This window comes from Paramormyrops kingsleyae, chromosome 4, assembly GCF_048594095.1.
Source record: "Paramormyrops kingsleyae isolate MSU_618 chromosome 4, PKINGS_0.4, whole genome shotgun sequence".
Taxonomy (NCBI): domain Eukaryota; kingdom Metazoa; phylum Chordata; class Actinopteri; order Osteoglossiformes; family Mormyridae; genus Paramormyrops; species Paramormyrops kingsleyae.
In genome coordinates this window covers 26564406-26582359 of record NC_132800.1, presented here as the reverse complement: position 1 = coordinate 26582359, position 17954 = coordinate 26564406, and the positions used below count along the sequence as shown (strand labels likewise).

The 17954-nt window shown below is 43.3% G+C and overlaps 1 protein-coding gene and 1 non-coding gene across 2 annotated transcripts; both read left to right on the top strand.

Annotated features, from left to right (window-relative positions):
• Positions 1-397: 397 nt before the first annotated feature.
• Positions 398-8216, top strand: LOC111852536 (uncharacterized). Its single transcript, XM_023828569.2, has 4 exons — positions 398-500; positions 1649-2255; positions 2831-2981; positions 3535-8216. The coding sequence occupies exons 2-4, from the start codon at positions 1662-1664 to the stop codon at positions 7785-7787; spliced, it is 4998 nt and encodes a 1665-aa protein (XP_023684337.2). The 5' UTR covers positions 398-500; positions 1649-1661; the 3' UTR covers positions 7788-8216.
• A 2029-nt stretch (positions 8217-10245) lies between these two features.
• Positions 10246-10328, top strand: trnal-uaa (transfer RNA leucine (anticodon UAA)). Its single transcript has one exon. It is a non-coding gene; the product is annotated as a tRNA-Leu (tRNA).
• Positions 10329-17954: the final 7626 nt, after the last annotated feature.

The following is a 17954-nucleotide window of genomic DNA, read 5'->3' as shown; positions in this document are numbered from 1 at the left end:
TGGTGGGCCCCTGCAAGGAATTAAGCACGTCGGGGGCTCCCTCGCCCTGTCGGCTAACGGCTAAAACCTCCCTAATCCCAGGCACCCAAAGACTCCCCCAGTCGGATTACGCCTCAGCCAGCGAGTGAGAGGCGGCGTCAGATACTGGCGCTTTGTTACCTGGACGGTCCTATAAGTCTACAGCTAAGAAATAAAACAGTCTTCCCGGAGAGGGTTTAGCTTGCCAGTAAGATTTCATGAATCATCCCTTCTCATTAAAGGCTCTGCATGTTCATGGCAGGGGGAGGAAATGTTTACAAACTGCAATAAATATTGAAAAATCCTATCAATCACAGTGTCTAACTCCGTGACGCGCCCAGCGCGCTGATTATCCGTGTGCAAAGATTATACAGATTGACCCCGAAGCAGGCGCAGCTAAAATAACCGCCGCGCTGCAGTGAGCGGCTTTGGAGCGGCGAAGGAGCGCTATTGCCGCTATCCGTTTGAAAATGTGAAACCAGGTAAGCTTATCATACTTCGAAAATAAATTCTAGTGCATCATGGAAAGATTTCCCTACTCGAAACTCCATTTAATTACTCTATTTAATCACTACTGTCTTAGTTGTTAAATACGCATATAATTCAGTACTGGGAGTGTGGAATATAATGAATGAATTATAATCGTTTGTGCGCAATCGATTCATGGTTAATGCTCAGTGAAATAACTCATATAGATCTGATTCCTTTTTGCGAGTTGTTCGGAACTAGTGCGTCCAAGACTCGACTACTGACATCGCCATATTTGGCAAATCTCAAACCTCAGCATTTCTATAGCTATACCTCAAATTATTAATTATTATTAATTATTCAATTGATCTCTTTCATCCTCTGTCATTTTCCCTAATAAAATTATAATTACAAATTAATTAATGAACTGCAACACCCTATCCCAGATTACATAGGTTACCTTCTTTGAACTTTACATAGGAAACCTCGTTGTTTACAATGATTTTACTTTTACTGAAGACCTAAGGAAAACATTACAGTATATAAATTATTGTCATTTCCATTTTCAGTCTTCAAAGAAAACATCCATCCATCCACACATTTTCTAATACCTGCTTATCCTAGAAAATCTTCACATTTAATGAGTTAGTTAATTTTAGAATTATCAGTAATTAATGGGAGGAACCAGTTTGCTGTTGGCTGTTAAAGAATGCTTTGGAGCTCTGATTTATGAAACTATAATTAAGATATTCACTGTTATGTTTTCATACGTAACCATAAGTAACCATCTATTCCTGTAACATTACATATAACCTGGCACCTTTCATTGCTTCCAGCTGCCACTCAAACACACACATCATGTTCAGAGAATGCCTGACTTAGGACAAAATGATCACCTCAGCGTTTCTTCGCGGCCACTTTAGCTTTCTTTGCATGGCACATCTGCCCGAACTGCCTTAAAATGCTAACAATCTGACACCTCCGCCGTTTTACACGCCGCAGGGCCGACTGAAGCTCCCTGATCAAAGGTACGGCTGCGGAGGCTTTTCGATATTTGAAGCTCCGGCCTTTGTGTTCTGTCTTTTCATCACTGCCTGCTTTCAGTTTCCATAAGAAGAGATCCTACCTCTTATATGTACCCCGCTACCTTTAACCCCCTCAGATTCCCTGAGACCATGAGCGATGTGGCCAAGACCTGCCTGCCTGAGCAGGACATGTCCTCCGGGAGCTGGTCCCCACGCTGTCCAGACCACCCCCTGTCCTCTGCCCCCCAGGTGCCCCAGAGGCCCAAGCGAGTCCGCTTCTACAAGAGCGGGGATCCCCACTTCAGTGGCCTCCAAGTGGTCATCAACAGCCGAGCCTTTAAGACCTTCGACGCCCTGTTGGACAACTTGTCCAAAAAGGTTCCCCTGCCGTTCGGGGTGCGAAACATCACCACCCCCCGGGGTACACGTGTTGTCCGGAGCCTCGATGAGCTGGAGGATGGGAAGTCCTACCTGTGCTCTGACAAAAGGAAGATTCACCCCATCAACCTGGATGTGGTCAACAGAAGACCGGTGACCGGCGATGTCGAGAACCGACTCAGCAATCCTGAGGACTCGCCACTGGTGCAGACGCCCAAGTGGTTGATGGTCTTCAGAAATGGAGACGCCGGCGTCAAGCACAGGGTGGACCTTCAGGCCATCCAGACGTGGGAGAGTGTACTAGAGAGCATGTCAGAGGTGCTACATATCCCAGTGCAGAAGATCTACACCATGGACGGCCGAAAAGTAAGCAGCTCTCTCACTCTGAAACTGCGAATATCGAGCAATCAGATCCTCAGCTTGGTTTATGTAAAAACAGTAGAAGTAACTTTAGATGCAACACCCAGGCCTGCTGCAGATTTTCAAAAACTGTGCAGCCTAATCTAATTTTAACCCGAAACTAGCATGCAGTAGGTTCCATGTGTGTAGAGTTTGCATGTTCTCCCCGTGTCGTCGTGGGATTTCCTCCAGGTACTCCGGTTTCCCTCCACAGTCCAAAAACACAATGAGGTTTATTGGAGTTGACCGTAGGTGTGCATGTGTGAGTGAATGGTGTGTCAGTGTGCCCTGTGATGATTTGGCCCCCCGTCCTGAGTTCTTCTCTGCTTGCCACCCATAGCCTCGGGGATAGGCTCCGGACCCCCCGCGACCCTGAATAGGACAAGCGGTTACAGAAAATGGATGGATGGCATGCAGTAGCTAGCTTGTGGAGTCTACATATATTCCCCAACTAACCAGAAAGTTGTTTCTTGATCCACTGAATACTGGAGGATGTTGAGCTTTTCTGAACATCATTTCAAGCACCACTTCTCACATTGCAGGTTGCTAGTCTTTCAGGTCTAGCCTTGTGCTCTTCTGGGATTGTGGCCTCAGCAGGTGAACACTTTAAACCAGCCAGGTACCAAGTGCAGGGCCCTGCCCAAACAAGATGGCCGCCTACCAAGGAACCACTCAGACGTCACACACGTGCTGGTAGGTCTGTGCTTCTCTTCAGTTACATCACTTAGCAGATGGTTTCTCTGTATGAAAATCTATATGGCTCGCATTACAGAAATGCTCAACAATTTGTATAGTTGGATATTTATTTTTATGGCGAAACCACTTTACTCAAATTTCTTTAAGTATACACCCCAATTACATTGTGGTAATAATGAAACTTTACTATAGCTTGTGAGCGTGGTTTGCTAGAAATGATCAAAATGATTCCTTTACAAAGAGAGCCTCGTCTACAGTCAGATTATAAATACTAATATAATAATATATTAATAAACATGAAGACCATTGCTCAACTGTACAGTGACATCTCTTTTTTTAAATCAGACAGAAAGGGCACATTCATCATTAAATTTTTTTATTCTAACCTTGTATCCTTAACCAGTTCTGAGATGTAATTTTCTAATTAATCTTCAACTTCTTCCTTTCCCTTTTTCCCTTTTTTATTTTATAATTCTCAATGTTTCATCACACTGACCTTCAACTCCTTCGCGTGCGTGCGTTACCTACATTGGATCCATCCACCTTATAGGAAATGCAAACTCACCGTCCAGCGATTTGAAGTCAAAGAAGGACATTACAAGCGAGATAATGAGCAGTTCTTCCAGCTCAAGCTTGTTCGACTTCCCCAGCAATCGCAGCACCTCTGAAGGGGTCACGATGAACGACACCACAGCCTCAGAGCCCATTCTCTGCACTGCTGATGGAAGAGCTGCCAGACCTCTCCTGCCTCCAGATGGCGACATTGAGAAGTCATTCTGCATTAATGAGGATGGCAGCATGACAGTGGAGATGAAGGTGCGACTGAAAGTCAAGGAGAAAGAGATATTACATTGGACAACCACGCTGATGCGGTCTACTGTTGCCAAGAGACGCAGACCGGGCTGTGATCCAAGGCCAGAGTCAACGGCTGTTCCACCAGACCTAGATGATATTCCGAATATTTTTAACGGATATAAGTCCAGTGAGGACCTTGCCCAAGCCGGAGATCAACTGAATAAGGGCAAACCTTGCTTCTGGAGACCAGGTACGCCCGGCCCCAGGCACACAAGGAAGCTGGGATTGGTGGAGAGCCTCAGTACCTCGTCAGACACAGGAGTCGTAGAGAATGTGATAGGTGCATACTCTTCCAAAGAGGAGGGGCCTAACATGGACAAAACCAAGGGTCATCAGTTGGTGTGGCCAATTCCCAAACCAAGGACAGTTAAGCTTACAGAAGCTGAATATAACAGAGCGGTCTGCATCTCCCAGGTTCCCGAGGTCCTCCAGATGCACGAAAAGCAGGAGGAAATCCCAGAAGCTGAATGTAACAGAGCGGTCTGCATCTCCCAGGTTCCCGAGGTCCTCCAGATGCACGAAAAGCAGGAGGAAATCCCAGAAGCTGAATGTAACAGAGCGGTCTGCATCTCCCAGGCTCCCGAGGTCCTCCAGATGCACGAAAAGCAGGAGGAAATCCCAGGCACGACACTCCACAGGCGTAAACAGCAGAGCTGCTACAATAATGAGGTCAACACTGAGGACCAGAATGTATGCGAGCTCTTGTACCAGCATTTTGTCTCTGAGGACGCTGCTCCACTGTCATCCAGCTACGACCGAGACGATGAACAAAATCATATATCCATCACCTCCACTACTCTAAATGAGAGACAATCTGAACGCTTTCCCTTATTATCGGAAGAGGCGATTACCTCTTACAGTGACACCAACCATCATTCCTCTTTCTCGGACAGTGCGGCAGGTGCTCCGCACTTGGTTTCCGACCTGCCCCCCGCTGACATTGCAAGGGAGGCCCAGAGTCAAAAGGATGAGACGGACATGCCTAAGCCAAGCAAAAGGAAGCCTGACAAACAAAAGAACACAAAACCTCCAAGTACAAGTGCAGACAAAACTCAAACGAAAGACACCACAGGTATCATCAAGGACGGAGAAAGGGCTATGCCTTTGAAAGTCCCAAGCCAGACAGGGGAACAGAAGAACTCTGACCAAGAAGGAGCAGCTACCAGAACTGGACAGAAGCTGAAAAAGACAGAGAAACTGAAAGCAAACAAAAACAGAGATACTGCAAATATGGGCCTGTCATTTCCTCAAAATGCATTTGTCCAGAAGGAGCACAATGCACGCGGACGAAATATCATCAAAGGCCGTCCGTCCAATGTAGACAAAAATTACTCGACTGTCTCCCTTACTAGGGACACGTCGGATGCTCTACCACATGCCAACAAGACAGTGAAAAAACGAACATCTCTGAGGGAGATCAGGATGGGCTTAAGAGAAGGTCGTGACCTTGGTGGAAGCGTGTCGCTGCCCCCGTTTCACCGCGGCGTCACGGAATATGTGGAAAACTGGCTGGATAAAATAGACACAGAAACCATCCACTGCATCGGTGAAACAAACACTGTTAAAACAGATGGAGGATTAAAAGGGGTCTTTCAGATCGGAAGCGACTCCACAGAGGAATCTGAGATGAAAGACGAAACTAAAAAGCTCAGCGGAAAGGAATGTCTTCCGTTTGACTGCAATATAAATGAAAGCCAAATGCTCCTTAATACTTCAGAGATGGTGCTTGAAAAAATGTTACTTGATGAAATGCAAATTCTAGAAACTTTGGATCTGAGTGTACAGGAAGAACCAGCTATACAGGAACCACCAATGAGGTTAACAGGCTCAAATCCTGAGGCTCCCCAACCGGACACAATGCCAGTTCTAGAAAAACTGTGCACCTCAGCAATGTCAAACAGACACATGTCAAACTACAGTTGCCTGGAAAAGTCCCACAGTGTCCCTGATTTCATGTCATGCGCTGCCTCTACATTCAGTCCGTTCTCCAGGTTTCTCACAGCATTTCCATCAGCGATGACATTAAATGAAGGTTTAGCCTACGCTAGCATGAGGGAATCGTTGGTAAACAATGTTCAGTCTCAGTCAGAGCCTTTGAAGGTAATTAAGTGTTTACAAGGGGCAGCCACCATCGAGGATGCAGTTAAATTAATGGCCAGTCAGTCAGATTTACAGAATTACACATCCTTCCTGCAGAGAAGTGTTGTAGAGTTGAATGGCAGAACCAGGAACTGTACTCTTTCATCACTTAACTCATCAAATGAATTTAACCCACTTAATGGAGAGAACAGCAACAAATTTCAAGAAATACCCAACACTGAAGAACTTCTGGAGGAACATGGTATGTCTGAAGAATTCAGAAAAGATCTGTCATCCCTAGTAAGGGGAGAAATTAATATTTTCAATGCAAATGATCAACCAAGCCAGGACTTAATTGAATTTGGAAAAGTCAAAAATGCGCAATGTGAAAGTTCTGAGAGTCATAGAACATGTGAAGATTCTGAAGTATCCTCTGAAGATGACAAGATCATGACCTTCAAAAGAGGTAGCCACGAAGATGAGAAGGTTAACTGTAAGGGGGAGAGGGCTAGCTTTGAAGACACAGTCGTAACAGAAGTCAGATCAGGTGCTTCAGATGTAATAAGCAATGAATCTCACTTTCCTTTGAGTGAACATTCAGCAAAGGGTTTTGTGGGGAAAACACCTGAAAGGTGCAGGAGAACACAGCTCTCAGAGGACACAAGCAACCAATGGAAAGTCAAGGAAGACAGGTGGGACACAAGAGTGGAGGGCCCCTCTTCTTCTGGCTCTGTGGAAATCCCAAAGGACTTGCTAGACTTTGTAAACTCAGCCCTTCACTCTTCCACGCTCACTTTCAGTTATGACTCCAAAGGAAGTTTAAAAATAGAAGTTGAGGGAACCAATATCAAATTAACACACAGAATTCCCAGAAGCAGTACAGATGTGCAGTATGATCATAAGCGGCTACCAAGCCCAAACACATCAGACTTCTCTGATTACGGACCAGAGATGACAGAGAGCGATGAACTTAAATCACAGGAATCGGTCGAATTAATCACCGAAAGTGAGGAGGATTATTTTGGAGGGCAGCCTGATGATCAGAACTGTGTACAGAATAAAATCGGAGGAAGAAAGGACGACTCTGAAGTCTCAATACTAAAGGCATCATTCTCAGCACCTCCCATAAAAGAGAACCAAAACCAACCATTCAGCTGCTCCAGTGACAGTGACAGAGCAATGGCAGATGACATCACAGCAGGACCTGTGGATGCTTGTGATAAACCCGAGCAACGCATGGTCCATAGCACTGCAGAGGACATGAGCGAGGGTGTCCTGATTGACAAGGGTCAATGGCTTCTCAAAGAGAACCACCTCATCCGTATGTCTCCTCCTGGACCCATGGGCATGTATGGGAACATGGACACCACATCAGCCAGTACAGGCCAGGAAAATGGCAGTGATGACATCCCAGCCTCCTATTTTGTGGGTCCAGCTTCCACCACTGCTGCCCTCTCCTCCTCAGAGCTGGAGGAGATGGTCAAGCCAAAGGAGTCGACCAAACTTGCCTATTTTGCTATGCAACATGGTAGTGACTCAGACCCCTTCCAGGGCGAGCTCAGCAGCAGAAGCAGTGCAGAAGATACTGTGGCCACCTCGAGAGAGTCGAAGGTTAACAATAAGGAGGAGGTCAGCATTTACTCCAACACCAAGAACCCTGGGACCTGGGCTAAGAGGATGAGTAGATTGAACTCATTCACATCGGTTGAGTTCAAGATCCCAGATGGTAAGGTGTGTCCCTCGACGGCGCTACCTGCTGGGGTTCCTGCAGAAGCCCAGGATGCTAGAAGTCAGAACCACAGGGCCAGGATGATCCAGGAGCAGCGCTCTGTAAACGTTCCCTGTGGACCTCACTGCCCCATATTATAACACAGCATCACAGCCTCTAACTGTGTCATATCACTGGCCACACAGGCCGCTGCATCACACTGTACCAGACTCTCCTGGCTAAGAGCATAACACAGACCGATAAGTTGATAGGCTTACAGCAAGACTCATTCCTTCTCGGTGACATTCTCAGGATTTTCATACCATCATATTTCAGTTTTTGTCATTCTGTGTTATAAATGATTAATTTGCACCAGTTAATCATGCGGATACCCTTATTCAATTGCAGGGTACAGCATTTGAATTCTATTGGTGCCTTTGAATGCAGAGATTTTTGTGATCATACATTAAGATGATGTTTTATTTTGCATTACAAAAGTAGCTGTCTGATGTTACATTCACAATGAAACCCTGATTGCTGCATTTAGTAAGCTGAAGTGACAAGGGAAAATAAAAGCAGTACAATGAAAACGCAATGGAAGGAACGCTGAGTTTATGTCAAGACAGAAAGTCTATTCTGCAGACTTTCAAATACATGTGACAACTGCTGCAGCGCAAATATAATCAAAAACGTTTGCTTATTATTGAATAATTTGTAAAAATGACTAATTTGAAAAGAAAACACAATTAAGATGTCACCCATCCATCCATCTTTCAAATGCTTATCCTGGGTGGGTCGCATTGGGAAAAAAAAATTCACTGCGTTCGCTCGATATTCGTACTTTTCACTTGTAAGCGCGACCTGTCCTCAAGAGCGACAACCGCCCAGTTTAACCATCGCTCATGGGAATTTCCTGTTATTTCACCATGTACCGTACGTCGTTTGAAACTGTTAACTAAAAGAAAGAAATGCATGTAATATGTATTAGAGAGGTAACGAAACAACGGAGAGGAATGTGCCGCCTGTCTCACTGTGACACGCGCGCAGAGCCGCTCCTCTTCATCCAGAACCACCAGGGGAGGGATTACTCTTTATGGGGAATACGGTGTTTTAGCCACATACCCATATTTACGTGATCGAACTAATAATTTCGATATAAAACACCCTCGCTGGGAAAGGCGTGAATCACTCCTTGACTGCGCGAAAAAGCGAATATGCGTCCGAACTGGGAAAAAACGCCCTGAATCTCTGTGTGAATTTAACAATTGTGTCATTCTTTTCTTCATCTGTGCATTTTCATTATCTCGCTATTTCCACAAGTGGGCAGTGTGACACTTAATAATGAAGTGCTTGTTACAGCCTGCTGTTGGAAAGGGCGGAGGACAGGAGTATAAGTAAAACGCTTTACAAAGCCGGTCTTACAGGAGAACTTAATCTTGCCACGTATAATTCCCTGTCCTTTGTGTGACTCCTTTGCATTGATGAAGTGCTAAAAATTGAATATTTCCCACCGTGCTGAAAATGTATCATTCTTTCTTTGTTGCGGTTATGCAATCGTTTAACAAAATAATTTATAAAAAGTGGGCCGTCTTTGTAGTCGAGCGGTTATGACTCAATAGACCTATGTACTTAAGGGTTCGAATCCCAGTTCTGGCCCTGAGATTTCGGTTTATTGCTGCAAAACATCGCAGCCTTCAGTCACAGAACACAGACTTGATAAGCGGTATCGGTTCTCAATCGGTACTCGATCAGTTTCTGTTTGGCATGGAAATGTAGTCTGAATTTACCCTGAAGCTTTGAAGTTTCTGGTGATACATTTCCCCATGATTCACACACATTGTGTACATATCTACATTTCCCAGGTGACAATGCTTGTGTTTAGGAGAAATACTTGAACAGTGTTCAGTACAAGAAATAACCATTTCTCATGACTGCGGACAGTCAATGCATTTATGTTTTTAGTTTTGTGCGCGAATAATAGTGATGCAGTAGGCGATATATTATACGTTGTATAGTTAGCAAATGTCTTTTGTTCTACAAGAAACAATGTTGCGTTTTTGAACAAGTATTACGTCTAATTAACACCGGCATGAATAAACGGCATTTGTTTGATTCTGAGCAGTAAAATCATTTTATGTTCATTATTATTCGAGGGTCAAACAAAACAGTGAATGAAACGACTTACACCCCTTTCCCTTCCCAGCTTCAATGTCCCAAATGTCCTTTATGTCCTTTGTTTACAAGGCAATTTATTCAAAAATACGGTTTGCTAGCGTGACTTGTGAAACCGGACTCCAGAATGAAATGCAAAAGCGGATTTATACTGGACCACAGGCAATCACAGGGTGGCCGGCTTTCTCCCTACCTCAGCGTTTCAGCTCTTCAGTCAGGCTATAATAGGGATATATGCTCTAAGTCCTCCTGATGCCCTAGGCGCAAATCAGTAGTTGCATGGAAGAGAGCTCCCCTCGGTTTTCACTGAAAACATTGTCAATAAGTCGATCACGGGATTAAATAATTCAGGTGTTAAATGGTTTTAGAATTCAATTTTAGTACTACGTGAAAGGTTAATTTGACTTAATTGAACGACCAGGAATAAGCTACTATAACTGCAAGAGTACCAGGATGGTCGAGTGGTTAAGGCGTTGGACTTAAGATCCAATAGACAGTTGTCCTCGTGGGTTCGAACCCCACTCCTGGTATATATTCCTGCGAAATCCGAGCCGTGGAGAAAACACCACAAAGGGCCAATCGGAAGGACCGATTTGATCTTAAATTAAATTTCACTTACATGTAAAATGTACCTTAAAGTGCATAAATATTAACGTGCGAATGTCAAAACTTCCGAGGCATGTTTTCCCTTCCGCTTGACAGGCGAGCTTCACGTTTTTTATCGTGTTGTATTGTTGACACAGGCTGACTCTCACGCTCGTGCTTCGCTTTGAAAAAAAGAGAGCTAATTTAAGACCAGGAAGGAGTAGTGGTATTTACATCCCTTTAGCTTTGCATAACAAATGAAGAGTATATTTACATCCCATCAGTTTTTTTTTATTAACATTGAAAATCTTAAAAACAAAGGTAATAAACTTCTCATTACGGGTTTATCACTAGTAGGATATGTTTTTCTTGATGGTTATTCTCCAGATTTTCGAACTGTGTGAATCAGCTTTTATATGTACCTCAAAATGACCAGCCTGCTGGGTATTGTGGTCCCACCTGAACCTGGCCCGTGGATCAAAGTAACATTCTGCCTCCATGTCAGTAGTGGTTGTACTTGGGCAGACGCACCGGGTGTTTGATTTATGGATGATGAAAGACGGTAATCCATGGTTTAACAGGGGTAACAAATGAGTGTCCTCCACATAAACGTCCTCCTTGATCTTTGTCTTTGAATGCAAGCGTTTCTTGAGTCCTAACTCTGGCTGCGTCTTCAAATACCAGGCACAGACTGGAGAAAATATAGTGAATGTAAGATCACTGGGTACTTCTGCATTTTTATTCACAGCTCTCTTCCATCTGCCATTTCACTGTTTTGTTCATGTTGTTCCTAAATCTGAATATTCATAGACATTGTGAGTATCTACTAAACGATGTGATGCATAAAGTCAATGTCAACAACTGTCTTAACAAACTGAAACCTCATTTGAAGACCAGGCATTCATTCTGGCCTGAGACAATCCATTTTTCAATTTCAGATGTTTCTCTTCTATTATGACAAGAAACTTCAACGGAGGCTTTCTGGGTACCAATCCACTTTCTCTGAATTCTTCATATTAGGCCTGCTTCACTATTTAATCTCTGATTTCAAACCATTAGACCAATTCTGGTTGCCATCGTTACAAAGTATTAGCAGGAAGGCCGCTAGGATTCATGACAGTCTATATTTTTATAATGCATTTGTGTCTGTAAGGTTAGCATGAAATGATTTCTGCATGGTTATAATGTATCGCTTGCATGATAGATTCTAATGTAGCTATATTTGCGTCGTTAATTCACATATGTTGTTACAATGCACTGGGGCCTGTATGCTTAGTGGTCATCTACAATACTGCATGGCTATGATGCACTGGTGCGTGTTCAGTTATCTCACTGGCCCTGTATGCTCTTCATCAGATGGCTCAGCCTTTCATGGAGAATAATTTCCTGCAGGAGCAGGAGCCGCTGTGAGCTTTACCTTCTGAATATAAATGAAGTCCCAGGTGTCCACTGACTTAATTTCTGCTTGGCTCAGGGGAGCTTTCTGGCCAGAGGTGCGTAGAGGTGCCTGTCAGGTACCCGAAGACCCGGAGACAGCGTGCGGTGCCACAAGCTATGGCCTACAGTGTCAGCACAGCCCACAGCCAGGAACACCGCAAACACGGAGGTGTTTATTTAGGTCAGAGTGTTAGGAAACGGACGGTGGATAGAGGGGAGCGGCTCTTCAGCGGCCGGCATGCTTCACATACTGCCAGCCGTGGAGAAAATCCCTCGAAAACCACAAAGGGCCAATCGGACGAATGCTGCCAAACGAGTGGGATAATCCTACTGCAACCCTAGGGGTTAGACCCAGGAACACAGCCAACCATGAAGACAATCCCCTAACAGCCCTGCAAGCCAAACCAAGGAACACTTGCAGAGAATTAAAGGCCTTGCAAATTCATGGATGAAGAGTAGGGCTTATTGCACAAGTGAAAACGGCACCAGCAAAGCGACAAACTCCCTGCTTCTCCATTTTATTACCGTAAGTGACAGTGAAATGATGGAGGCGCTCTTTGTTGGGAAAACTTTCTCACAACCCTCTTTGCGTCACATAGCACGTGTCTGTGACGTCAGACAATTATAGCAAATGCTCCTCTGGGAGAAGCTTGGCTTGATCCTGAAAGAGGAGGAAAGAGCATGAAGTTTCAGTCATCTGCGGAGTGATGTGGAATACCTCTGTCAGGCTCCCCCTAACCGGCCTCACCAGGCTGATGGGATGGATGCTGCACATCCTTAATTTAGTCGATACGGCACATTAGCACAGTGCCGAACAGTTACCCCTTAGTCAGGTTTTAGTAACTCCCTGTCCATGTTAGGGACATGGTGAATATGAACATGGTGAATATGAAGCCAAACAGGTGAGTTCAGGGCTGTGTATGATGATGCTGATGATGATTATTAGTATCATCATTATTATTATTATGCAAATGCTTGGATGTTAAAGAAATTTCAAAAGGAAGGAGTTACAAAACCTCACACACACATACACACAGACATATATACACACACACATACATACTCACTCACACACATACACACACACATACACACTCACTCACACACATACACACACACATACACACTCACTCACACACATACACACAGACATATATACACATACACACTCACTCACACACACACAGACATATATACACACATACTCACACACACACACATACACACAGACATATATATACACACACAGACATATATACACACACACATACACACTCACACACACACACAGACATATATACACACAGACATATATACACACACACAGACATATATACACACACACATACACACTCACTCACACACACACAGACATATATACACACACACATACATACTCACTCACACACACACACACAGACATATATGCACACACACATACACACTCACTCACACACACACACACAGACATATATACACACACACATACATACTCACTCACACACACACAGACATATATACACACACACATACATACTCACACACACACATACACACTCACACACACACAGACATATATACACACACACATACATACTCACTCACACACACACACATACATACTCACTCACACACACACAGACATATATACACACACACATACACACTCACTCACACACACACAGACATATATACACACACACATACATACTCACTCACACACACACAGACATATATACACACACACAGACATATATACACACACACAGACATATATACACACACACATACACACTCACTCACACACACACAGACATATATACACACACACAGACATATATACACACACACAGACATATATACACACACACATACACACTCACTCACACACACACACAGACATATATACACACACACATACATACTCACTCACACACACACAGACATATATACACACACACATACATACTCACTCACACACACACAGACATATATACACACACACATACATACTCACACACACACATACACACTCACACACACACAGACATATATACACACACACATACATACTCACTCACACACACACACATACATACTCACTCACACACACACAGACATATATACACACACACATACACACTCACTCACACACACACAGACATATATACACACACACATACATACTCACTCACACACACACAGACATATATACACACACACAGACATATATACACACACACAGACATATATACACACACACATACACACTCACTCACACACACACAGACATATATACACACACACAGACATATATACACACACACAGACATATATACACACACACATACACACTCACTCACACACACACACAGACATATATACACACACACATACATACTCACTCACACACACACAGACATATATACACACACACATACATACTCACTCACACACACACAGACATATATACACACATACATACTCACTCACACACACACACACACACAGACATATATACACACACACATACACACTCACTCACACACACACACACACAGACATATATACACACAGATATATATACACACACACAGACATATATACATGTGTGGGTGAATATAACTAGTACAAAACTCAATACCTTATATTTACTTAATCTAGTGGTCTTAACCACCACATTGTTAAAGCAAAATCAATTTTACTCAATTGCTCAAAAACATGTGCCATAATCCATGTATTTACCCTGAGTAGTACAACACTTTGTATATTTAAACATTAATGAATTGCTATGCTCTATTCATTAGGGAATGCTTTGTTTCCAACAGTAATACCAAATGAAATTTTTAAATTGGAAATGCTAAACTGACTACTCAAGGTGAAGACACACAATTACTGTACATCAAGTAACACAGAAAGTACCCCCCAGATTATGTTACTAACCACTGTAAATTGAAATGCAAATCGAACATCTATTTCCATGGTTTTAAATGAGGAAAATTATAATGCATTTCCAACCCAATGCAAAAACCCCAAAGAATATTTCCCAGCATCACTTGAAAAATGTATATTTTACAATGTAAAATGTATTTTTTAAACATAAAAACTAATATAAGTAACAAACAAAAATTTAAAATAAATAATCAATGTGACAGAGTTTTATTGCACTCACCAAAGGGGAAACTTGTGGGGAGCTTGTGGATGGGCAAAGAAAAAGTCGAGTCTTCATTCTTGTGGGGACACAGGAGAGTCAGGTGAGGAAGGACTTTGAGGTGGGAATTCAAAGCCAGAGTCAGAGATGCTGAAGGACAACTTTCTTTTCTTGATGATTATGTCTCCAGAACAAGTTCCTGATGTGGACGGTTGTGGCGAGTCCTTTGGAGAAGTGGAAGACTCCATGGGACAAAAGCAACTCAAGATGGAACTTTGCTTGTGCTCCTGTAGTTTCCGTTCATACAGATCCTTAAAGGGTGCCAAGGCTGAGTTGATTGCATTTTTGAATGCTATGCTCCGCATCATGTCATGATCATATTTACTAATGATGTCGGTCATTTTGTCTGCATGGTCCATAAGTATTCTCAGCTGATCTGTGTCGAGGGTATTCCTTGCTTCTTCTCTTTCATCTTCTTCTTCTTCTGTGAGCCGATGCCTGTCGAGCTGGACGAGTTCATCTGTCGTGAGCTCCTCTCCATGTGATTGCAAAAAGCCCTCCACACCTGCTTCATCAACCTCCTTAAATCCCACCTCCATCGCAAGAGCCAAAATCTTAGCTTTTGCGTCGATCACCTCTTCGAATCCGGAAACTTCAAATGTGACAAATTGAGGGCACAGTTTATTCCAGACAACGTTCATTGTTTGGGGTGACACTTTTTGCCAAGCATGGTCAATGAATACCAAAGCCTTTTTAATGCTGAAGTCTTTCCAAAGCTGTTTCAATGAAAATGATTCATTAGCATTTACACCATCCAGCAGGTACTGCATCAATGACTGCGAGTAATAAGCCCTGAATGTTGCAGTGACACCCTGGTCCATGGGTTGCAACAGATGTGTTGTTTTAGGGGGGAGAAAAACCACTTGAATATTATCTCCGTGGTCAACAATGCTGGATGGATGACCGGGAGCACTGTCAATTATTAATAGGGCCTTGTTTGCCAAACTGCTTTCAGCAGTGTACTTTTTTATAAAGGGTGACAAGTAAGTCTGGACGTAGTCTGCAAAGACTTCCTGTGTGACCCAGGCTTTACGGTTCGACCTCCATATAACAGGCAACGAACTCTTCACCATTCCTATCAAGGCAGGGGGGTTTTCAGAATGATACACCAGAAGTGGTTTTAACTTTACATCACCTGCACAATTGCCTCCTAGAAGCAGGGTAAGCTTGTCTTTCGAAGCTTTGTGCCCTGGGACATTCTTTTCATCCTGGGAGATGAAGGTAGAGGAAGGCATGCGTTTCCAAAACAGTCCCATTTCGTCTACGTTAAAGATCTGTTTCGCAGTGTAACCTCCTTCGTTGATTATCTTCTGCAGTTGAGCTGGGAAAACTGCTGCAACCCCATGATCAGCAGATGCTGCTTCTCCCGTGATTATGGTCCTCAACATTGAACGGTTCTTAAATCTCTCGAACCAGCCATGACTTGCCTTGAATGACAAATCCTTCGCATCGCTGTCTCCTTTCTCCACTGCCTTCTTCCTCAGGTCCTCGAACAACGACACGGCCTTCTGCTGGATCAGCATCGTAGACAAAGGAATGCCTTGATTGGCCTGAGTCCCCATCCACTCTACTAAATGTTTCTCCAATTTCTCAAATACCTCATGACGGCTTGTGACACGATGCATTTTGGCACCTCCTACATTTGACTCATAGCTTTTCCTTAGTTTCTCACGGTTTGCAAAAATTGTGTGCACAGTAGATTGAGCCAGACTTAAAGACAGACAGATACTTTTAATTTTCTCACCGTTCTCAATCCTCTTTATCACCTCAATCTTTTGTTCAATTGTGAGCGCTTTTCGCGCTCTCTTCGCCTCCGTTTCCAACACTATCTTTACTTTTGGAAGGTTCATGTTTATCAAAGCATTCAAACTGTTATCAAAAATATAAATGTAAGACACACGAAACACTTCGCAGTCAAAACAAAGGCTGAATTAGAAAGCACAACGAAACCTGACGAGACAATGCGATCGTAGCATAGAGAGAAACCGTAATGTTGAAAAATAACTGCAGGTAGTGTTTTATACAAGCCAATATATTTGCCTGGAAAACGTTATGTCGGAGAAATCGGTCCGTAAATCGAAATTTTGTAATCAAAAGACCCGCTATAGCGAAAAACGTACACCGAATTACCGTAAATCGAGGGTGCATAAGAATGACACTGAAGGATACGAACACGGAGGACACCTCTAACAATGCGCATGCGCCACAAGCCCGCTTGTTAGCTACAGAACACCTGCAGACGCACGGGCGCGCGCATGCGTAGTTCTGTCCAACACGCCGCCCTCTCCCTAGTTTTTTGTGATATTCTGAGATCTCAGGAATGAATAACGTCCTGTGTAATGGACAAGGACGCCGCATTTAATCAGCATTAAGGGCGATAATTCGTTGCCCCTCGACAGCTCGTTATTATCTTTTATTTACCGGCGACCGCCCATGTGCACAAGCAATCTACTTAATTTATCTGAACTTTCGCCTACCTGTAGAAAATTACTCGTTGTTTTATGACCAAGTCTGCTTTCCACTATCGACCTAAATCCTGAGAAAACCATAAACCCCACTCGCACGACTCAACTTTTGTAGATCAGCTAGATTTTTAGTGTACTGTCTGTATTCTAATTTAAACCGGAATATATTTCATGTTTCATTTCACACACATTTCACATATATATATATCTCATATGTGTGTGTGTGTGTGTGCCAGGTGATGCAGCTAGGGTAGTAACACTACGTCTCTAAGGCTATATAAATAGCATTGTATCACAATAGAAAATATCTTAATAGACATTTCATACGCTTTGTAAAAGTAAATATACAATGAACATGTGGAAACATATGTTAGTAGTATATTTCGGGAAATGGTTGATTTTAGTAAATGAGTAGTTGGGGCTGAGATAACCGGAGTTGCAAAGCAATGATGTCATAG